At 43.8% G+C, this 24029-nt stretch overlaps 1 protein-coding gene and 1 long non-coding RNA gene across 3 annotated transcripts in view; one reads left to right on the top strand and one right to left on the bottom strand.

Moving 5' to 3' along the window:
* Positions 1-16009, top strand: part of ASPG (asparaginase) — a 66567-nt gene extending 50558 nt beyond the window's left edge. The window contains 4 exon segments of the mRNA XM_083518571.1: positions 2287-2373; positions 10136-10235; positions 12359-12419; positions 13725-16009. Of these exon segments, the coding sequence (XP_083374697.1) occupies positions 2287-2373; positions 10136-10235; positions 12359-12415 (244 nt within the window). The 3' untranslated portion in view covers positions 12416-12419; positions 13725-16009.
* LOC310685916 lies at positions 11746-21482 on the bottom strand. 2 transcript variants are annotated; one of them, XR_014515602.1, is made up of 2 exons: positions 21091-21482; positions 11746-12061 (listed from the first exon to the last, which is right to left on the bottom strand). It is a non-coding gene; the product is annotated as an uncharacterized lncRNA (long non-coding RNA). The 2 variants fall into 2 exon arrangements; XR_014515603.1 differs by lacking the exon at positions 21091-21482 and adding an exon at positions 15647-15741.
* Positions 21483-24029: the final 2547 nt, after the last annotated feature.

Genomic DNA, 24029 nt, shown 5'->3' with positions numbered 1-24029 from the left:
TCACAGTGGCCATGGGAATCCCACAAGCAAGACCTGTGTGCAATAGCACTCTCCCCTCCAGTTTCCAGAAAGTGGTATTCCGGAGCATACTGCCTCTGATTGCAGATAGTAAGACTGAGAGAGACCTCTGCCAGAAACCTTGGAAAGCTGCTGCCTGAAAGTCAACAGTAGTGGGCTTGATAGGCCAATGGTCTGATTTGGTATAAAGCAGTTCCATATGTGCATAGGTAGGCCAGTCTTTTTTTATTAGCTCTCACTCTTCTCAGAGTTGTTTCCTCCAACCTCCCATCCAGGCACTAAGCCAGAGTATTCGCCATTGGCATAATCTTAGGAGTTTCCAGACCAGTCACTTGCAATCTCATATCACAGCTGAAAAGTTGTGGCTGGGAATATCTTGACATTTTGATTGAGGTAATTCAGAACAAGTTAACTGCGCTTAAGTCTGAGTTAAATCATTGGGGTGGGTTAAATAAGCTCCATTATTTTAAAAAGGCTCCTAGCATTTATGTCATAAATGCTAACTGGCTGCCATTTGTTTTCAGGTTCAAGTCATAGTGCTCATTTTGGCTTATGAAGCCTGATGTAGCTCAGGACCAAAATACAACCAAGGTTAGCTCCTTAATAATAATAATAATAATAATAATAATAATAATAATTAATAATAATAATTTATTTATACCCTGCCCATCTGGTTAAGTTTCCCCAGCCACTCTGGGCAGCTTTCATTAGAACCTGCCCTGCCTTTATGATTGTCACCTGAGGCACTTCTCTCTGACTTTCTCCAAGAGAAGTGTAGAGTGTGCCAGTAAGGGGATAGGTCTTTTTAGTGGTAGCCCCACCTCCTCTAATAATCTCCCCAAGGAGTTCTGCCTGGTGCCTACGTTATTAGCTTTTCAATGCCAGACAGTTTTGTTCTCTTGGACTTTTTGTTCTTAAAGTGATGTGATTTTAGTCTGTTTCGGTGTTTATCTTTAAATTGGATGGGAAATAATTATGTATGTATGTATGTATGTATGTATGTATGTATAACCCTGTAGTTCAAAGCTGCTTGGGTTATGTTGCATTGTGGAACACAGCACTTGTTGCTACCTGAAAGGGAGAAAAATGTACTTGATGATGTTGCTGTGTCTCAAGAACCCTTGTGATGAAATATTTAAGATAACGAGCAAATGAATGAGGTCTATAATTGCAGTAGCAGTTAATAATATATCTCATGGAATGAAGTATTGCGAAATCATTTCTTTCAGAGAAGGGAAATTGCTTGGTAGTATGATTTAATATTTATTTTCCACTTATCGACAGAAGCAAAAAGAAAAGAAGAAGAAAAAGACTTTTTGGAAAGTCTTATTCTTCATATGTGATAATGTACTATCTTGGTCATATCTGCCAGCCCTTATGCAAGTTTGTATGTGTCATTTCCCTTGAAGTAAACAATAGGGAGCAGTTACCAGCTCACAGATCCTACATGCTACTTCTGAATTGCTTGGTTAGGCATCAGGGTAATATAAAGCCTTTTTGCCTCTTGAAAAGTCTGAATGTGATATTGTAATGTGCTTACACACAGACATAGGATATAACACAGTCATTGTGCAAGAGGATCCCTTGTTCTCTTTCCCCAGGGAGTTGGGCCCATCTTGTGTACTGGGCACAGCTATTGCTGACGATGATCCTGTTCTAGCACAGCCGCCACCAAATCTCTACATGGCTGCTCCACTGAGCAAAGGGCTGTTTTGATTGATAGGGAACCATGAAAAAGGGAATTAAGTTATGGTCAACTCTGTGTGTCCCATGTTTAAGACCACTGGCCCTCAAATGAGTTTCCCTTTCTTCTTTTACTCCCTGAAAATGCCCACTTGACTCACAGACTGTGAAGAATTTTGTGAAGGGATAGCTATCTCCATCTTGATCTATGAGTTTTCCAGGGCCACCCTCTGCTGGAGACAGAGTGTTTGGAATTTAACACTTGATACAGCTAAATATTACACTTGGAGAAGATTTGGCACAGTTTGTGTTTACTTACGACTGAATGATGGGCATGTTGCACTGACCACAAATTCACAAACATGCCTGAGTTTGATTGACAAGTAGGCATTGATACAAATCTTTCCTACATCATGTTATTTGTCATCAGTGTGACTTACAGGTCCCCTTCTGAAGAGAAAAATCAATATGGGAAATGGCTCTTAGATCCAGTTTATCAAAGAGTTGTTTCCATGTTAGCATGCTACAGATATTTCTATTAAGGTACTGGTGTGGTTAAAAATAAGTTTGTCCACTTTCTTAAAGGCACCACGATGTGATCCGCTTGCTACGCACAACGGGAGCTCACCTTTCAAGCCAAGAGCTCGTGAATGTTGGAACAGAACTCTGCAGGTATGAAAAAGTCATTTTTAAATGTCTTCAGATGACATTGCACTGTCTCTATAAACTAGTTGACACATGGAATGACATCACTTGATTTGTCCACACTCATTTACTGTACATTTGATGACCAGCAGCTGAATGAAGTGATTTGAAAGTTCTTTATTTATTACATTTATTGTCAGGAAAAAGCAGCAATGCAAAAGCCAGCTGCAGGTGGCTGGAATGCAAAACAGGATGTTGTGGTCTGGAACTGTACTAGTGGAGAAAGGGTGCAGTCTATTCTCCGTACTGAGCACCGGATGTTAGCTCAGAGTGTCATCTGACCTGTACTGGAAGTACAGGGGCGGAGTTGTGACTCTACTGCTGGAGTCTGGAGGGTACAGACACGTTTCTCTGTACTGCTGAATGACAGGAATAAAACATGTAAATAGGACTCCTGTCTGCCTCTTTTCCCCTCCCTGGGGAATGCAGGGAGGGAGAGAAGGAGGAGGGTGTGTTCTTCTCATGTTTGAGGAGGATCGCCGATTTATGACCTTGCCTGCCGGGAGACGCAGACGGGAAGGTCAACAAGTATCTCAGTCGGTTGCCCGGGGAGGCCAGTTGCCTCTGACTGCGAGCTGAGATACTGACATTTATATCCTCACAACCAACCCTGTGAGGTAGGGCTAGGTTGAGAGGCACTGACTGGCCCAAGGTCACCCCATGAGCGTCAAGGCTGATTCGAGATTCAAACTCTGGTCTGGCAGGTCCTAGTCCTACATTCTAACCACTACAGATTTTATATCTGTGATTGCCCATTCACACAATACATGCCATGTCATTGCTTACTACTGTAGTCATCAAGAGAATGACAGGTATGTAAACCAGGACTTTGTTCACCATTGTATAAAGGTGGCAGTGGAATGATTAAGGATAGTTGGATAACTATTAAAACTGGTTTGTAGGAATACAAATTTCATCCATTTCCAGTTTGGTTTTTGTCGTAAAATTTGGTTTGCAAAATGGTTGCTGTTTTACTTTTAAGGCTCTCAAGCATTAGAGTGTCAAATGTTCGCAGGAAAGTTAAAAGTTCAAGGGTAGATGTTTTGTTTAGGAAGTTTTGTACCAGATGTTGTGCACATGAGGGTCAAAAGTTCATTCTAGGATTCTGGCAATTAAAGGGAAGTAATTGTTAACCAAACTCTCCTCATTTTGTGATTGACTGAAAGATTGATAGGAAGGGGGAGTGAAAATATTGTATATAAGCCACAGTTAATCAGAATGTTGTGGAGTCAGGCTTGGAATCTGCTATGCCAAATTTTACACCTGCCAGGATTATTAAAGGAGGCAGTTAATCCACTCCCCTTATGTTTTTTTCACAAATAAATTGACCCTACTCTTAGCTTCTTCTGCCCTCTGAAGGACTTGTTAAACTGGTTGGCCATACAGAACAGCAAAATGCTTTGAGACTTTCAAGAACAACCAGGAAAAAAAATCCACGTATGATGCAATTTTGTACCAAGGTGTTTTGTTAGCCCTGACTGGTTTTTCAGTTCATATATTTTGTTGTTTCTCCACGGCTTCTTTTAAAAATTAACAATTTTTAAAGATTGGAGTGGATTTTTGGAGCTCTTTGTTGACTAACCAGGTTTCATAGCACAGAAAAATATATAACACAAATATACCAATCCATTCTAAAAATGACTCTGCAAGTTCTTATTTGACCAGAGATTATGTTTGATCGACATCTCTGTTACTGTAACTAGTAAAAAATGAGGTGAGCCTTGACCCTTTCATATTTGGTTGCTGCCCCAAAGGGGGGGAAATGCAAGGGGCTGTTGGAGGGAGGGGGAAAGAAGCAACCAAATTCCCTTTTTCTTTCTATCTCTGCTTCCCCCCTCCTATATATCAAAATGCCAGTTAATGAAATCCAAGGATGCTTTCCTTCAAGCCTGTTATCATAGCCCATCTCCAGGCTAAAATGCTGTTCAATTCTGATCACAGCTGTCGGGGAAAATTATGATTCTGACAGAACTTTGACCATGCCTCTAATACCTGATTATCCTTCTGGAGAAATAAAATATGGAGTGGGGTTTTTATGATCTTAATCTGTCATCTGTCCCAGCGGTTACGGAGACTGCATAAAGAGGCATGGCCAGGCCAGCTAATAGGAACCGTATCCTTGAATGTGCTTGAGGCAGAATTATCTTCCTCTCACTCGAAATCACTACCCTGCTTATCAAGGCTCTTCACCAACAGAGAAGCATAATCTCTTCACTATCTGGGTGACACTTTTCAGCTATAAACATCTCAATCTCCCACAGAGGCTTAATATGCTCCTTGTGAGGAGTTCAGGTAAAAGGATATACAACAGCTTCAGGGCGGCAGTGGTGGTGGGGAGATGAGAAGAGGCGCCTTTGCCCATCTTAGGATGGGCCTGTGCAGCTTGCAACCTACCACATCACCTGTCATGTATTGTGGTGACAACCCATTCAATTTTGCATTATTAGATGGGCAGAACCCCTGCCCCCACCATTTTTTTAGCCCTTGATACTAGGCTTGAGAGCCAGTGTGGTGTAGTGGTTAAGAGCGGTAGACTCGTAATCTGGTGAACCGGGTTCGCGTCTCTGCTCCTCCACATGCAGCTGCTGGGTGACCTTGGGCTAGTCACACTTCTTTGAAGTCTCTCAGCTCCACTCACCTCACAGAGTGTTTTTGTGGGGGACGAAGGGAAAGGAGAATGTTAGCCACTTTGAGACTCCTTCGGGTAGTGATAAAGCGGGATATCAAATCCAAACTCCTCCTCTTCTTCTTCTTCTTCTTCTTGAAGGCTGTGTTAGGCTTTGCAGGTCACAAGTTGCATAGTCATGTCTTACGATACACATTTTGGAGAAAGATGGATGCCAACACAATATTTCATAGAATCATAGTTGGAAGGGAGTCATCTAGTCCAACCCTCTGAAATATAGGAATCTTATCTAAAGCATTCAAGACAGATGGCCATCCAACCTCTGCTTAAAAACTTACAGTGAAACACCAAGTCTACCACTTCCTGAGGTAGTCCATTCCTCTGCCGAATTGCTCTTACTATCAAAAAGCTCTTCCTGGTGTTTAACTGGAATCTCCTTTCTTGTAACTTGAAACCATTGGTTTGAGTCCTACTCTCCAGATCATGAGAAAACAAGCTTGATTCATGTGACGGCCCTTCTTGAAGATGGCTATTATATATCTCCTCCTCTTAGTCTCTTCTTATCCAGGCTAAATATCCACAGCTCGTTCAACTGTTCCTCGTAAGGCTTGGTTTCCAGTCTGTTGGTTCCAGTCTTGGTTGCCCTCCTCTGCACACGTTCCAGCTTCTTAAATTGTGGTGCCCAGAATTGGACACAGTATTCCAGGTGTGATCTGAGGAAGGCAGAATAGAGTGGTACTATGACTTTCCTTGATCTGGACACTATACTTCTGTTGATGCAGCCTAGAATAGCATTAACCTTTTTTTTTTTGCTGCTGCATCGCATTGTTGACTCATGTTAAGCTTGTGGTCCTCCAAGACCCCCAGATTCTTTTCACATGTACTGCTAGTAAGTCAGGTGTCCTGCATCTTATATTTGTGCAGCTGGTTCTTCTTGCCTAAGTGCAGAACCTTGCATTTGTCCCCATTGAAATACATTTTGTTAGTTTGCGCCCAGTTTTCCAATCTGTTAAGGTCATATTGAATCTCAATTTGGGTTGTGTCATTTGTGTGTGGCCTTTTGAATTACTTTTATTCATTTGGTATTCTTAGACTAGAGACAGATGTGAGAGATTCCCATCCCTCCAACCGCCAAGAGGCTTGATGTTTCAGGTGATATAAATCACTCACTCTTGCTTTTGGTGTAGTACTGAACACTAACTAGGCTTCTACAGGCTTCCTACCCCTAGAATTTAGCCACTGAGCTACAATTTCTTACAAAATCTGGCTCCTATGTCTTTATTAGTGTTTTAATTAAATAAATTGGTTTCACTTACCCTCGCCTTGAACATCTGCTTAACTTGCCTTGACATTTTGTTAGCTGGGACTCCCTTTAGCTTATGCCCCAAGAGCTTTTCCAGTTTTGAGAGATAGTTTCACAACTGGAGGGGGTGACTGCTGACAATGCCTGTCTGCCTTGCTTAGCCTTGTCTTGCCAAGGCTGATCATAGTGATCAGAATGAAATGGAGAAGGATGAAGTTTTTAAGGAGTCTACTGAACATTCAGCTTTATGAATTACACTGCAGAGATGCTAGCAGTGGTCTGGTGGCTGGTGCTCATTGGGAACTGGTGGGGTGGAAGGCAGAAGTTCAGAGCCAATGGCAAGCAGAGGCAACCCCTGACTAACCATACTCAGTGGAAATCCACTGAAGTTAGTGGATATGATTAACTTAGGTTACTTAACTCCAGTGGGTCTACGCTGAGTAGAACTTAAGTTGAGTACAGCTCCAAGCTTTTGAGAGGACTTCAACATCCTGTTCTGTCGATCGTTCCATCAGGACAAGCATTTCAACTTGCCAGAAGGAATTATTCTTGCTCTCCTCCTTCCACACACTTCTGGGGGGTTCTCCCAACACTCCCGTGAACCAATTTTTTTTTGGGGGGGGGATGTGCTAGCGGAGGAGAGGGGAAAGCCCTGTTGTGGAAGTGGAAGTCGTTGCACAGGCTTTCACTGATGGGGCTCACCCTTTTCCGTATTTGGTTGCAATTTTTGGTATTTTTTCTGTCCCTTTGCAACTGATGTGCCCATGCTTTCCTTACAGGCGCAAATGGAAGCTTGGGAAGCAGGTTAAGAACACCAAATTGTCCTTTGAATGTGGCCAAGAAAAAGTGCCTTCCTAACCCCCAACAGCTTTTTATCAAGTTGCATCTTAAAGGGGCTTACCATTCATGCCACTATCAGTTTGCTGGTGTGCCCTCTGAACTCAACCAGAGCTAAAAGAATTGTTTGTGTTTTGCCATTTTAAAACCCGGAAATATTGCTCCTTGCTATAAGAGGATCTTAGGCTTATGTATGAACCCAGCTTCATAAACTACATTCTCAACGTTTTACTTAGCGTTGTTTTAATAACAAGTCTTTATTTTAATACATGAAATCCAGCTGAAGACTTATTCATTAGGCGCACTTATGAAACTTTCAACGTATTACTAATCTTGTGTATATCTAAGATGGTGGAAAAGACATGATTAGCGATGCAGCTGATGAAAGAGTTTTGCTTAATCTCCTGACTCATAATGAAGGAAAGGACTGGAATCTTAAAAGGCAATTTTCCCATGCAAGGAGCATAATTAACCCAACATATGAATCGCGAGGAGAGTAGTTTGGCTAAATAAATGACCAGCGCCAATCAATTCCATTCTTTTTAATTGTGATGTCTTCATTTGGTAGGCATCAGGGAGGGCAATATCCCATTTAAATGTAAGTACAGTATCTCCATCTCTGTAGTGGGCAAAAGCCTTTGTTTTAAAAAAATGACACAAAGAAGAAAAAAAATTAAAATAGAATTTGTTAAAAATGTGTATGTGGACACTATGCTTGTCTAGATTGGCCTTTGGGCCTTATCCTGATCCAGCTGGGCTTATTGGCACCTCTTTTGCCCTCTAGGCTGGCATCCCTCAGAAGGCCAGGTTTGTCTGCGGAGGAGAAAGGCCTTCGAGCTGCTAACTCCTACTTTCCACCTTTCATGAAATTAAAGTTAACATGCTTTTGTAGCACATTTGCTGTTATGCTGCGTTCAGGCAGTGAATGCTAAAGTTCTTTTTAAAAATGAAAATGAAGCAATTTGAATGCTGTCTATCCCACTTAAACTGCATGTCATGAGCTGAATCGTGTGTTGTTGTGAAATATGAAACTGCCTGTGCCTTTTCCCCTTTGGTCATGGGCACACCCACTGGGTGAAACTGGCCTGTTGAAAGCTTCTTCCTGTACACTCCTATTCATTTATGCGCCTGATTCATCAACAGTGTTGCTAGCTCAGCTGTTTGGAGCTTTTGTAACCTTGTCCTGCTTCTTCTGGCAGCCATCCCCAGCCTTTTGTTTGTCATCCTTTTTGGAGGTACATTGTTGCCAGTGCACAGAATTGGATGCCATCAGCCCTAGCAAGCATGACCAATGGTTAGGGAGGATTGTAGTTGCATTTAAGCAACATCTGGAGTGCCACAGGTTCCCCAGGCCTGCTGTAGAGGTTTGAATGAATTTCTAGGTCAATATTTTTTGGGCTAAATGTATTAAGAATTGTTAATGGGTCCTGGGAAGAGAAAGCTGGATCTCAAATCAGTTTCCCTACTCCATTTTGGAGTGGGAAACTGATGCTATGTAAAGCAAAGGTAGCCATGTTGGTTCACAAGGAGCCAACCTCAAAGTCACAAAACAGTGGCAAGCTTTCAAGCTATTGTTGTTGTTTAGTCGTTTAGTCGTGTCCAACTCTTCGTGACCCCATGGACCAGAGCACGCCAGGCACGCCTGTCTTCCACTGCCTTCCGCAGTTTGGTCAGACTCATGTTTGTAACTTCAAGCTATACAGAACTGTTTATCAGGCAGAATCACGTTGGATGTTGTTGCCATAAATTCATCGTGGAAACTTTTGTTCTAAGAGTGAGATTGCAGATACTTTTTATACTTCTCCAAATCAAAACATCTTTGTCATTTCACATTAATGTCTCAGTCCTAAGCATGTTTTCTCAAATGTAAATGATATGGATTTAAAAGCAGGCGTGAGGAACCTCCTGCCTGTGGGTCAAACTAGACTCCAAAGTATATTTAGAATTGCAGTCTAAATTGAGATTTAAAATTTGCAATTAACTGTTGTTTCTGGTGCTGAACTTATTGAAAAATATTATTTGCCCCCTTGGTGATAAGCTACCTCCAACGGAGTTGTGGATAGAGAGAATCCTGTGTTTGAGATCGCTAGGCCCGTCTGCAGAACAACAGTCCCCATTCAAAAGCCCCATTCCTTCACAAGTCATTTGGTTTGAAAGCCTTGACAGCAACACATGTTTGAATCTGTTTTAAATTTGCTTGAGAGCAGTACATGTGAAAAGGATCTAGGAGTCTTGGTTGACCACAAACTTGACATGAGCCAACAGTGTGACGCGGCAGCTAAAAAAGCCAATGCAATTCTGGGCTGCATCAATAGGAGTATAGCATCTAGATCAAGGGAAGTAATAGTGCCACTGTATTCTGCTCTGGTCAGACCTCACCAGGAGTACTGTGTCCAGTTCTGGGCACCACAGTTCAAGAAGGACACTGACAAACTGGAACGTGTCCAGAGGAGGGCAACCAAAATGGTCAAAGGCCTGGAAACGATGCCTTATGAGGAACGGCTAAGGGAGCTGGGCATGTTTAGCCTAGAGAAGAGGAGGTTAAGGGGTGATATGATAGCCATGTTCAAATATATAAAAGGATGTCACATAGAGGAGGGAGAAAGGTTGTTTTCTGCTGCTCCAGAGAAGCGAACATGGAGCAATGGATCCAAACTACAAGAAAGAAGATTCCACCTAAACATTAGGAAGAACTTCCTGACAGTAAGAGCTGTTTGACAGTGGAATTTGCTGCCAAGGAGTGTGGTGGAGTCTCCTACTTTGGAGGTCTTTAAGCAGAGGCTTGACAACCATATGTCAGGAGTGCTCTGATGGTGTTTCCTGCTTGGCAGGGGGTTGGACTCGATGGCCCTTGTGGTCTCTTCCAACTCTATGATTCTATGATTCTATGAAATTTGGAAAGCAAATTGTACTGCTTTGAACATGGAAGATAAAATATATCTTCTTCCCTCTCCCCATGCCAGTCTTGCTTTTAATGGAGATGTTGAAGGACTGCTGGCCTGGCATCTGGCTGGTGTGGATCTCAACCATCCTGGTTATGATGGGAGCACTCCATATGCCGTGGTAAGTGTGTGACTACTGTAATATATCCGATGGACGTCCTGTTCAATATGTATGTTAAATCAAACACCTCTTCGGTTCTAAGGCAAATCTCCAAAGAGCCCCGCATCAAATACGACATTTCTGAAATGGCTTTGCACAGGATTCAGTGGAGCTGCAGGAGCAGGAGGGTCTGGAAGGCCTAGGTCAGCCTTCCCCAATCCAGTGTCCTCCAGGTGCTTTTGAATACAACACTCAGGGCTCATGGCGGCTGCAGCCCAAAGTAAGAAGAAGAAGAGGAGTTTGGATTTGATATCCCGCCTTATCACTACCCTCAAAGGAGTCTCAAAGCGGCAAACATTCTCCTTTCCCTTCCTCCCCCACAACAAATACTCTGTGAGGTGAGTGGGGCTGAGAGACTTCAAAGAAGTGTGACTGGCCCAAGGTCACCCAGCAGCTGCATGTGGCGGAGCGGAGACACGAACCCGGTTCCCCAGATTACGAGTCTACCGCTCTTAACCACTACAGCACACTGACTCTCAGTCAGCAAAGCAACTGGAGAGCATCAGCCTAGAAAGCATGGGTCCAAGCAGTTTTCCCCCTTGCCTCGCTCTTTTCCAAGGGAGAACTCACTCTTTAGCAATGCATTGGAATAAATGGCAATTTGGTGAAAACCTGAATTGCCATTTGTTCCAAACAAGTGCTGAAGAGCATTTCCCCCCAGGGAAGAGCAGCAGGACAAGAGGAAGTGTTTATATGCCCTTAGAGCAGTGCCTGGAATGAACTAGTTCAGATTAATTAATTCATTGAATTAGTTCAAAATCTTTGAGATACATCAGGAACTAGAGGAGGAGACTCATGAAGTCTTTTCCAGATCTTTCCCCTCCCCCTTCATCTCTGCTGTCAGGAACTTAATGGGGGAAGCAGGGATACTTGGAAAAGGCTTTGAGCAAACAGGAGCTCATGAGCTGTCTTAAAGGTTTTGCAAAAGCCTCTTTGAGGTAGCTCCCCTGAGCAAGCTTCTTCAAAGGGCGCTTTTGCACAGCCCTTTAATGGTGAGCAGATGAGTGAGGATAAAATCCTTCTTCCTTGGGAACAGGATTGTATAGCCAAGGCAGGATTAAACCCTGCCCTCCCACCCATCAGCTGATGTCAGCTGCTGTTGGTGGGTGAGTGTGGTCTGGGGGAAATGATATCATGTGCCAAATGGACTCCCTGGCAGGCCAAGATTGGCCTGCAGTCGAGAGGTTCTTCATCCCTGGTGTAAACAGAACCACAAGGGCATTCTCCAGTGCCTATGCTGATGTTTCGAAATGGCAGGGCCTCTAGGGAAATAACAGGGCCAGCAAGAAAGAAAGTGTGCAACTGGGTGATTGCTCAGGGTTTTGTGCAAGTACCTGCTCAGCTTTTGTGCGCAGGGGAAAGGGCTCTGATTCTAATACTTCTAGATTGGTGCTAAATCACATAGACAGTAGGCTAGGGAGAAAGCTACTGTCTACTCATAGCTTTAATGGAATGAAAAATCTCAATTGAGTTTGTGTGGTACAGTATAGTTATTTATTTAGCTATCTGTTTTTTGAACTTCTAGTCTGCCAACTCAGCTAAAAGAACTCTCTAGTACACCATTTAAAAATTACATAGTATGCAATAAAATACACATAAAGTCTCTTAATGGATAAACAACCATAAAAGTTAATAGAAAGCAAGGAAAACAGCAGAAATTAAAACCACTTGATTTCTAGGCTCAAAAAGAAAGAGACCTGTTTCTAGCGATCCATCTTCTAAACCACTGATCTCTTTTTCAAGCCATCTTCAGCACTCTGGAAATCATCCAACCTATCACTGTAAACCTGATGAAAGGAAAAGATTTCTATTATTTTCCTAAACTTTCCAATTGGCCAATCCTGGTGAGTTTTTCTTGGGAGAGGAATATGCCACCCCTGAAAAGGCCCTGTTAGTAGATTCCAGTTTGGCCTCAGGTGTTGAAGAGATCGGAAGCAGAAGTTTTTCATTGAAGAGTGAAGCATATAGACGGTGCATATGGGAGCAGCATGTTTAGGTGCCTCTGTGTGATTTGTGCATGTGTATGAGCACCTATGTGCAGATGGCATAGCAGCACTTACTACTATCGCAACCTTTTCTTGTAGGCAAGAGCTGCAAATCGTATGAAAGTCATGGAGTTTTTATGTCAGCTGGAGGCCTAACTTGGTAAGGCTTACGCTTTGAGAAACAACCACCACCAATGTTTGGCGGTGTGCATGTGGGTCATTCGCTCCATGAGGAATGTTTGGTTTGGGAAATGGACCTAGTTGGGACCACAGTCCTCTGGTTTGAGTTCATAGCAGCATATATCCATCTGTTTTATCATTACTTGGTGGGCTAAGGTGTCTTGCATGCTCACTAAGCAGATGGCTAAATACAGTCAACTTTGAAAGCGCCAATTCGGGGGATCTCAAGATTTGGGAAATAGATCATTCCCATCAAAACTAACAGCACTGCCCGTTTGGGAGGACAATCCTTGTGTGCACTAGTCTGTAAAGGCTGCATCACATGTACACCTAAGGTTGTGGTATATACACACACACACACACACCCCGATGATGTAATCCCGTTTATGTAAAGTGCAAATGGGACTGGTGGTTTGATTCAAGAGTATCATGCTGGTAAGCTTGCCATGGAGGCTGGATTGGCCAAGACTCCCTCTTGGAGACAAATGGGGTGTTCTGCTCTGGAGTATATGAAACCACCCCAGGGTGGCTTTTCCTCAAGGAAGGCTGTGAAATCCTCCTCCTTGAAATTTCAGGCCATGTCTTAAGTTATTTGAAACATGGCTCCATACTGTGAAGCGAGTTTCTCCTTGCTTCACGGGCATGGTGAAATGATTTCTGCTACTTATCTCTGTATATTCAACAGTATGCAAACACCTATGGGCAATGATCCTGACTCGCTATGGTGCTTTATAAATGGATTACATCATTCTTTTGGCTGTCTGCTGAAGCAACAAAGTTGTCAGCTCATTTTTTTTGCACTGGATTTCTGTCATTCTGCAGCCCAGCCTCCCCTCTCTGCTCACCCACATGTTACAAGGGCAGATCGCTTGTGTTTCAAATTAATAGCTGCATTTTTAAAAGCTTAAAACAAGAAAGCCACATTTTATGTATAAAATGTATCTTAAAGGAATACCAATATTCAGTTGAGCAGTATTAAACAGAAAGTTCAATCCCACAGAGGTTCATGTCTCCTGACCATTATTAATAATTTTTATGACTAGCCAGTGAGAAAGTGGAGAGTACACTTGTCAAATATGCATGTGATACAAAATTTGGAAGAACTGCAAATGCAATAGAGGATTTTATATACAGTTTGAGAAAATACTGATAGGGTAGAACTCTGGAGTGCAATGGGTAATTTTGGGTGGCTGTCATTGTAAAGAGGAAATGTCAACCACTTGCACTCGGACAGTTATCTACCTACCTACCTATTTATCTAATATATTTTCCTGATTTTCTTTAGATACTTGGAGCTTCCCTGAGGCAAGATGGGGAGGAAAGGCACACATCGCTGCAAGCAACACAGATAACAATTGAAGAATGCAAGCTTATACTCACTGTTTTTAGTAAAGAGAGTCTATTTTCTTATATATATTTTTTAAAAGAAGAAACTAATGCTTAGCAAAGGACATTGCAATACTTCAGACTCAGTGCCCATACTAGCCTATTGAATCAATTTGTGTTTTCAGGAAGGAATGTGTGATGTTGAAACAAACAGCTGTTCTCAAATCACGTATGAAATTGCCTTATAGCAAGTCAGGCCATGGATTCAGTGGTGGCATTGTCTGCGATGAGTAGACACAGCTTTGCAGGGTACCAGGCAGAAATCTTGCCCAGACTTGCTATCAGATATTGTTTTAACTTCAGTTGCTGACTATTGGACCTGAGACCTTCTGCAAGCAAAGCAGAGTGCTCTGTTGCAGAGCTACTGTGTCTCACTATAGCTCAGCGGCAGATGACTCAGGGCAGGAGCTTCTTCACAGAAATCTAGACACAGAAATCAAGTTTCACATTTCAGCGGGGGCTACCGTTTTTCAAAAGATGAGATAATCGGGAATTTCAGAGAGAAGCATCATTTTTAAAACCAATCTTCTAATGCTGTGTACTGCATTAGAAACCTGGTATTAGCTTTCCTCTCAAATTAAGTGGGGGGGGGGCACACACATCACATTGCTTGAGAGAATTGTGGGCCTTCCAGAAGGGGGAAAAATCTTTAAAATCTAGAGAGGCAGCCCTCTCAAAATATAGTATTTCACAAGAAATGACAGGATAGATATGGATTATGAAGAGGAAGGAGTTTGGATTTGATATCCCGCCTTATCACTACCTGAAGGAGTCTCAAAGCGGCTGACATTCTCCTTTCCCTTCCTCCCCCACAACAAACACTCTGTGAGGTGAGTGGGGCTGAGAGACTTCAAAGAAGTGTGACTGGCCCAAGGTCACCCAGCAGCTGCATGTGGAGGAGCGGGGAAGCGAACCCAGTTCACCAGATTACGAGTCTACCGCTCCTAACCACTACACCACTAATGCCATGTGTATACTGCCTCTGAAACCAGTGATGGGGGTGTACAGGTTGCAGAGTAGGCAGGAGTGTAATGCACAGCCCCAGAACGTGCTCAGTCACAACAGGATATTGAGTGTTGGTTGGAGGAGAAAAACAGAAAACCCGGGAGTATGGCCAGCTGGCCCCTAAACCTGAGGACTCCTGTTTGGACATGAGAATACACTCCAACTGGGATGGGTAACCTGTGGCCCTCCAGATGTTGCAGGGAAACAACTCCCACCATCCCTGACTCTTGGCCATTCTGGCTGGAGCTGATGGAATGCCTTCCCATCAGATGTCACGGAGATAAGAAACTATACAACCTTTAGAAGAAATATGAAGGCAGCCCTGTATAGGGGAGTTTTTTTAGTGTTTAGTGTTCGATTATGTTTGCATATATGTTGAAAGGTGCCCAGAGTAGCTGGGGTAACCGAGTCGGATGGGCAGGGTACTAAAAATAAAAATTATACTTATTATGGGATTTGAAGTACAGCAACATTTGGAGAGTGACAGGTCCCACTTCCCCTTCCCCATGCTACAACATTTTGTTGAAGGTCATCACTTGAAGGGTCAGCTTGCGGTGGTGGTAAAATCTTGGTAATTTGCAAGGAAGTCAAAATAATGCCAAAATTTGTAAGCATTTTTTGGTGGGCTCTTGCCTAAAGAGAAATCTGAGGAATATTTGAAGGAGGTGGCGGTGTGGGTTAAACCACAGAGCCTAGGACTTGCTGATCAGAAGGTCAGCGGTTTGAATCCCCGCGACGGGGTGAGCTCCCATTGCTCAGTCCCAGCTCCTGCCAACCTAGCAGTTCAAAAGCAAGTGCAAGTAGATAAATAGGTACCGCTCCGGCGGGAAGGTAAACGGCGTTTCCATGATCTGCTCTGGTTCACCAGAAGCAGCTTAGTCATGCTGGCCACATGACCCGGAAGCTGTATGCTGGCTCCCTCGGCCAATAAAGCAAGATGAGCGCTGCAACCCTAGAGTCGGCCATGACTGGACCTAATGGTCAGGGGTCCCTTTACCATTACCTTTCAGGGAAGAAAATACATGTAGGTATTTTGAGAACAGCTTAATCGCTTTTGATAAGATTTGTGCCAGCACATTAGACCTCTCCCACCACTGTGTAATAGTGGGAGTTACTGTGGAAATAATCATGATCTCTTTGCTGTGCCTTTCAATAAAATCTCTAAAAAATATTAGCTCAGCACTAAGTGCTTGTGGTTTTTTTTTAGTGGGGCAGTGAGGAGGAGGAGGATTTATTGATCTGATCAGTTAACAAGAATGGCAGCTGTAATGAGTATGGGTGGCTCGTGCGTAAGTTGCCGCCTCTCCAGGCTTTGTTGCCTTGCTAAACCTTTCAGTCTGGGCAGCCCTTCACTTCGTGGCTGCCTCAGTCGCTAGCAGAATCCGCCAGTGGGCGTTTCTTAAATCTTTTCCAACATAAAAGTTGTTTGACACCCAGTCTCCTCCTACTCTCTCTGCGCGGAAGTCTTCTGCGCAGGGTGGGCGTGGGTAGCGGAGGACCCGTGCTCTCCCCACTGGTGTTCGGTGAAGAGTCCTGGAGCCCTCTCGCTGATTCCCCCATCAGCCCCTCTATATCCCTGGTGTTGCGCTGATTTGCTTCCCCATCTGCGGAGCTGCCTCTCTCCCTGCTGGGCCCTTCTCCAGCATCATTTGAGAGCCTTCCCTCCACCTCTAGCTCCGATGTCAGTTCCCTGACAACAGCCGTCAATGGTATTCTGCTGGTGAACAATACCATCACCCCAGGTGCCAGCTTATTACACTTAAGACAAGTCCTGATTGAATGGACTTCATCTAGCCCAGTATCCTGTTTCCAACAGTGATCAGGAAGACCAGGAGCCCACAATCAAGTCCAAGAAAAGGAAAACACAAAATTATATAATAAAATACTCATAAAAGCATAACAGAATATCCACACACACACCCACACACCCCAATTTACGTAAGAATCTACACCAGAAGCAGCGACTAAAAACTTGGCTGGGAAAATAAAAATGTTTTGGTCTGTCCCTCAAAAAATGACAAGAGTTGGTGCCAAGTGAATTTCCCTGATAACTGGGAACCTACTACATTACTGTCAATTGTTACCCCACACTTCTCCCCCCCCCCCCGCCATCACTTTCCTAACTGCAAAAGGTCCATTTTTAAAAATGGATTTGTTGTGTGAGAACTCTTTAATTGAACAATCTTTAATTTCTGGTATGCGGTTGAATCCCTCTTGCAAAACAGTGAGAGTTGGGAGGTGACCTATGTCTGTGAAGTCAGTGCGTTCTCAGTCCTTTGTCAGAACTCTTGAGCATCTTGGATATAAACGGCAACTTCACTATCATCTTGAGGGTTTAGAAATTGCCCCGTGTTAAGAGCAGAGGCCCCAGATGTCTGAAGTGCCTTAATTGTGGGGTATACAAAAACACTGATTTAAGCCAGTTCACCAATGCAGAGAATTCCTCTAAGCACTCCTATTTCTAACTTTCTACATACAGAGTTGTTATACTTAACAAGCATCAACTTGGACCTAAGCAGTAGGGAGGGAGGCATGCCAAAGCCACAAATCCTTTTGCTTAAAAAGATTGGCTGGCCTGTGTTAACATTGCCGTAGTTATTATGTGATATAAAGAAGAAAATCACCGCAACAGATGCTCTCGAAGTGTGTTGTATTGCCTCCTTTTCCTCTTTGCAATTTAATCTTGCATGTATGCAAAGAGAGGCTAAAACCTTGCTGAGAATGTTGCTTCCATCTGTCTCCCCCACCCTCCTCCTAGACTGAAATGATGATCCAAGAGCTTTGGGTGACTGAAACTATTAACTAGAGTCTAACAGCAATCTGGAGTCGCCATGTGCTTCCCTTCAAGCCCTTTGGCAACACAGCCACAGGTGAGAATTACATAACCGGTTTTATCCTAAATTCTGCTTATGCACAGGCTTGGCTCATCCCCTGGGCTGTTTGGGGTTGCACTGTGGAAAAACACGTTTGGAACATGTAGTTTGACCTCCAAACCACACATGGCTGATCCAGCCCAGGATATGAGCTGACGGACAGCTATAGGAGCAACTTCGCCCCAAGCCTGATCGGTCACATTTTCAACATCCATTAAAGTAGTTAGCCCTGGCGCAAAGAGAGTAAATTAAAGGCAAGCAGGTTAACCGTGGTTTACGCAGTGGATTAAGCTAATGAGACCCTAAAATAATGATAGAAATAAACATCAAAAGGAAGCCAACTCGGAAAGTGTCTTCCAGGACCCAATTTAAGCTGGCGGTGATGGTGACAGCTTATAAATGAAAATGACAACGTAAACAGAACGTATGTGTGCTGCCTTAATTATGGGGTGTGTGTTTAAGTTCGCTTGCCGAGACCTAAACTGTGTCCACATGCTTGCCTTCATCATCTCCGACATTTTGTTTCTCAACACATTGCTCCTTGTGCAGGCGAGTGACTGCAGACAATGCCTGCATGAGATAGCTCAGGTGGTAGAGCATGAGACTCTTAATCTCAAGGTTGTGGGTTCGAGCTCCACGTTGGGTGAAAGATTCCTGCATTGAAGGGGGTTGGACTAGATGACCCTCGGGGTGCCCTCCAGTTCTGTGATTCTATGAATGTCCCATGCCGTTGTTGGACATGCCTGGGTTATCAGCAGATGTGCACCTGTGCTGACCCCAACACCCCACACACTCCAGGCTTGCAATGCATTCGGGTTGTTACCTTTCCTGCTTTTTATATAAGATCTCACTACAAGCTGAGTTAATGGTAAATCAAACTCGATATCTGTATAGTGAAGAAATCAAACTGCCTAAACAGACTTCCAAAATCATCTGCTTCAGTCGGTGGAGCTTGCCTTTTGAGAGCAATCAGGTACCTTCATTGTACTTGTTTTTGGCACCTGCTAAAATCATTCCTGTTTAGACAAGCCTACCCAGATGCTTAGAAATTTGAGGTGACTTTAATCTGTTTTCGTAATTTGTAGTCAGGTTGTGAATTTTTCTTGGTTTTACTGTTTTATCTTTTGTAAACTGCTTTAAAGTTTGGTGGTTTTTTGGTGTGTTTTTTTGGTTTTTTTTACAACCAAGTAGCAATGTTATGGAACAGATAAAACCAAGCACCGAATCTGGAGGCTGCCGGATTTGGCGCCCTCCCTGCTGAATTGCAAGAAATCACTACTAAATTGCGCAAACCTGGCTAGGTCTGGAATTGCACGTCTAAGCGGGAGCTGTATGTATCATTAAGAGCAAAAGACAAACCTGCTGGATGAGGCCAGTGGCCAATCTAGTCAGGCATCCTGTTCACACAGTGGCCAACCAGATGCCAGCAGGAAACCCACAAGCAGGTCCCGAGAGCAAAAGCGCTCTCTCTCACTCCAGTTTCCAGCAACTGGCATTCAGAAGCATGAGAATGAAATTTATTACGGTCAGAGACCAGCCTGAGAAACACAAATGGAACTACAATCCCAATAGCAAAACCAACATTTAAAACAATATACAACAATGGATTTTAAGTTTAAAAGTGCAATACGCATTGTTGTTGTTTAGTCGTTTAGTCGTGTCCGACTCTTCGTGACCCCATGGACCAGAGCACGCCAGGCACTTCTGTCTTCCACTGCCTCCCGCAGTTTGGTCAGACTCATGCTGGTAGCTTCAAGAACACTGTCCAACCATCTTGTCCTCTGCTGTCCCCTTCTCCTTGTGCCCTCCATCTTTCCCAACATCAGGGTCTTTTCCAGGGAGTCTTCTCTTCTCATGAGGTGGCCAAAGTATTGGCGCCTCAGCTTCACGATCTGAAGAAGAAGAGTTTGGATTTGATATCCCACCTTTCACTCCCCTTCAGGAGTCTCAAAGTGGCTAACATTCTCCTTTCCCTTCCTCCCCCACAACAAACACTCTGTGAGGTGAGTGGGGCTGAGAGACTTCAAAGAAGTGTGACTGGCCCAAGGTCACCCAGCAGCTGCATGTGGAGGAGCAGAGATGCGAACCCGGTTCCCCAGATTATGAGACTACCGCTCTTAACCACTACACCACACTGGTTCTCACATCTGTCCTTCCAGTGAGCACTCAGGGCTAATTTCCTTCAGAATGGATAGGTTTGATCTTCTTGCAGTCCATGGGACTCTCAAGAGTCTCCTCCAGCACCATAATTCAAAAGCATCAATTCTTCAGCGATCAGCCTTCTTTATGGTCCAGCTCTCGCATATAAACACATAAAAACTTTAAAATAGACTACCTCAGAGAAATGACCCAAAGTCACCCGTGGATCCGGGTTTGGGAATTTTCTTAACAAACTAGATTGATTTGGGGGGTGGTCTGTGCGTACAGATCTGTGCGCAGAATCTGGCAACAATCTGGGTCGCCTTGTGGTCTTTGCCTAACGGAAGATCGAATTTTTGCTTTACCAGGAGGTCAGCAAGCCTCTCCAGCAGGGGGTCAAGGGGTTCTCTACGTGCCTGATCATAAAAGGGACATCTAAAAAATATGTGTTCAGGGCTTCCTCTATCCCCCAATGGACAGGTGCAAATTCTCTGGTCATATGGGACTTTTTTAAAGGATCCTTCCAAGACCGGCGAGGGCAGAGCCAAACATTCAGAAGCAATTATTGCCTCCAACGGTGGCAGTGGAACATGGGCATTAACAGCCATAGCCCAATCTAACAGGAGGGATGCGCATATGTTTCTAAAAAGCTTGGATTTAGCTAGTTGGCTATTCAAAGAGGTAAAGTAGGGTGACCGCTGGATTTGGTTCACCTCCTTTCCCCTCCAAACAACAGGATCAGCAGGGTTGTTTTTGAAGGCAGTTGGATTACAGCCAATGTGTTTCAGAAGAGGGACAACTGGATTCAGGGCTGCTAACCAGTTTGTTCCACAAGGGTTATATACAATTTTGTTGGCCGGGTTCCAAACACAGGCCTTCAGCAGGGCATCTCCAAAACTAGAGAGAGACAGAGAGAGAAGGGGAAAGTCTGGAGGTTGTGATGCCCTTAAGGAGACAGTGCAGAGTTAATTCGCTGTGCCTGAATACGATGCAGGAAGCAGTTCCCATTGTTCCTTCTTGAAGTTTCACAGCAACTATAGAATGTTACCAACCTAGATCAGACATCCACCCCCCCCACATTTTTAAAAAATCAAAGGGACTTGGTATGTAGGTTCATTTAATTGCTTATAACAATAGCCAGTGCATACAATAAGTGAGCTGGCCAAAAACAGAAGTGCTTCTGGGGAATTATCATATGTGCCCTAGAATAAGAGAATTGGGGAACTGCTGTTTCTCCTGACGTGGCACCTGTCATTCCAGGACAGCTGTTATAGTCAAAGAGCTTCTTCCCAGGCTGGTTGCTGAAGATCTTTCAAGGCATATTTATGAGCCGAATACCAACTTGAGTATGTTGTTTTAAAAGGCATTATTGATTCCAAGAAGATGAGTAAGCCTGTTCAAGCCACGGAACTTGAGCGACTCTGATGATGCTACATGATGCATTGCCCGCCCGTGGCTTGGCACAGCTTCTGCCAATGATAATGTGTGGTAAATGAAGAGTCTTCTGCTGCAACCAATGGGCAAAGCCCGTGGACATGGTGTGATAATTCTGCAAAACACGTCTTGCAAAATGCACCATCCGTCCTACGCAGAAAATTCTGGGGTGAGTTGCAACTTGCAAAGGAAGCAATCCAGGAGATCGTCAAATGATTCATTTTCTTTTTCCTTTGTGATGCATTTAAAGCTTGGCCATGAGCACTGGAACTTAAATGGCAAAGTGATACCTGTGTAGGGTTTGGAAAGATTAGACCAGCCTGTCTGGAACTGATGGCAATTGGAGGGCACCAGGTTTGTTGAAGTCTGGATTAGTGAGAAAGGAGAGCTATGCCAATAAAAGCTGGGTAGACATAATCTTCTGAGCTATGGTTTTTGACTATGCCAGATTTCAAACTGGAGGCACTGTCCCCAAAATAAATTGATTTTTATTGTAAAATGTTGCCAGTAGTAAATGGTATTTGGGGCAGTGGCGGGGGGCACGGGCACAGGAAGGTAAGGATGGAGGAAGATGTCATTTTTTAAATCTCTTTTACTCATTTTTCCAATATTAATTTCAGTTGCCCACATTTTGCAGCAATTTGCAATTAAAAAAACCCCTTCATGAAAGTTAATCAGCATTTTGGTGCAACTTTCTCGTAAAACACATTTTTATATGCAGGTCTGCAAGCAATTCCCCCTAATATATGCATTTTTGTAAGTTATGTTCACCAATATCTTCATTTTTATGCACACTTTCACCAAATTTATACATTTTTGTAAACACTGGCTGGAGAACTGTTTTGCTCTATTTGGGTTCATATACTGTTTTGGACGCGGGTGGCGCCGTGGGTTAAACCATAGAGTCTAGGACTTGCCGATCAGAAGGTTGGCAGTTCGAATCCCCGTGACGGGATGAGCTCCCGTTGATCGGTCCCTGCTCCTGCCAACCTAGCAGTTTGAAAGCACGTCAAAGTGCAAGTAGATAAATAGGTACCGCTCCGGCGGGAAGGTAAACGGCGTTTCCATGCGCTGCTCTGGTTCGCCAGAAGTGATTTTGTCATGCTGGCCACATGACTCGGAAGCTGTACGCCGGCTCCCTCAGCCAATAAAGCGAGATGAGCACCGTAACCCCAGAGTCGGCCACGACAGGACCTAATGGTCAGGGGTCCCTTTACCTTTACCTTACTGTTTTGGAAGGTGAACATTTGATAGATTCAGCTTTAAAGGCATACTGGATTGAATTTCTCCTCCATCTCTAGGGGAAGGTGTAGTTGGCCAAGAAAAGCAAGGCCTTGGGTTTACTCTTGCCTGCTCACTAGTTTGCCCTGTGTGCTTCTAGCATGGTGGCTGGGTTTAGATGTAGGTATCGAAAATCATGCCAGCTTGAGCCCTACTTCCTCCCCATGGAGCCCACCCCTTCCTCCTCTCCCAACTAAAGAGGAGACTTCTTGGATTGTTACCTTACAACCCTTTTCAGGAATTGAGCCTGAAGGCATAGAGGCAAAAAGGATATAGGGAAGGCATAGAGGCAAAAAGAATATAGGGAACTGGGATCAAGCACATTGCCCTAAAAGTCTACATGTGTCCGTTCTACCTGCAATCTTCCTGCATGGAATAAGTACGTAAAGACATAAGAAGAGTTTGGTGGATCAGGGCAGTGGGCCTGTTTATTCCAATGCTTTTGTAATTTAAGATGCATATATGTTTTGTGAAATTTATTTTTTTATTAAAAAAAATTAAAAACCACAATGAAAAAGACATCTGGGTCAAAGGACAAGGAATTCCGCCCTCCTATTCCATGTACAAGAGCCAACTCAACTGGCACATGGTTCTTATTTAGACAAATGCAACAGGGCAGTGTTCTCCACTGTGTCTAAGAGCTGTAGGCTAGTTTTGATGACACATTTCTGTTCCTCCTAGCATCTTCCTAATAGAAGAAGAAGAAGAAGAAGAGTTTGGATTTGATATCCCGCCTTTCACTCCCTTTAAGGAGTCTCAAAGCGGCTAACATTCTCCTTTCCCTTCCTCCCCACAACAAACACTCTGTGAGGTGAGTGGGGCTGAGAGACTTCAGAGAAGAGTGACTGGCCCAAGGTCACCCAGCCGCTGCATGTGGAGGAGCGGAGACGCGAACCCAGTTCCCCAGATTATGAGACTACCGCTCTTAACCACTACACCACACTGGCTCTTAATAGCTGGGGCCATTGCTAAATTAGGAGCATTGATCTTTGGAACACTTGACACCCTTGAGCATTTTCCAAAGGAGCAGTCAAGAGGTGAAACACAATGTGTTGTGATACCTTCCTTAACTGTTGGGATCTTATAATAGAACTTGGTATGTATAGGACTGACACAATTGTTTGGTTGAAGTTCCAACACCAACTCGATTCCTGTCCCTATTTTGGGGGAAGGCAGGGATGGTGAAAAGACTCAACGTCCACTGCCGTGTGAAATCTGACTCTCTCAAGTGCTCTACTTTACTAGATTTTACTGCATATAGCAGAAGAAAACGTACACAACTCACTATAAAGGGATGGCAAACAGAAGGGAGACAGGAGACATTGGTGCCATCTGCCTAATAAGGCTTCAGAGAAGATGAATGTATAGTGGTACCTCAGGTTACATATGCTTCAGGTTACAGACTCTGCTGACCCAGAAATAGTACCTCGGGTTAAGAACTTTGCTTCAGGATGAGAACAAAAATCATGCAG

The sequence above is a fragment of the Podarcis liolepis genome, assembly GCF_965112155.1.
Source record: "Podarcis liolepis genome assembly, chromosome: 1".
NCBI lineage: Eukaryota > Metazoa > Chordata > Lepidosauria > Squamata > Lacertidae > Podarcis > Podarcis liolepis.
This window is presented reverse-complemented; position numbering and strand designations above follow the sequence as displayed.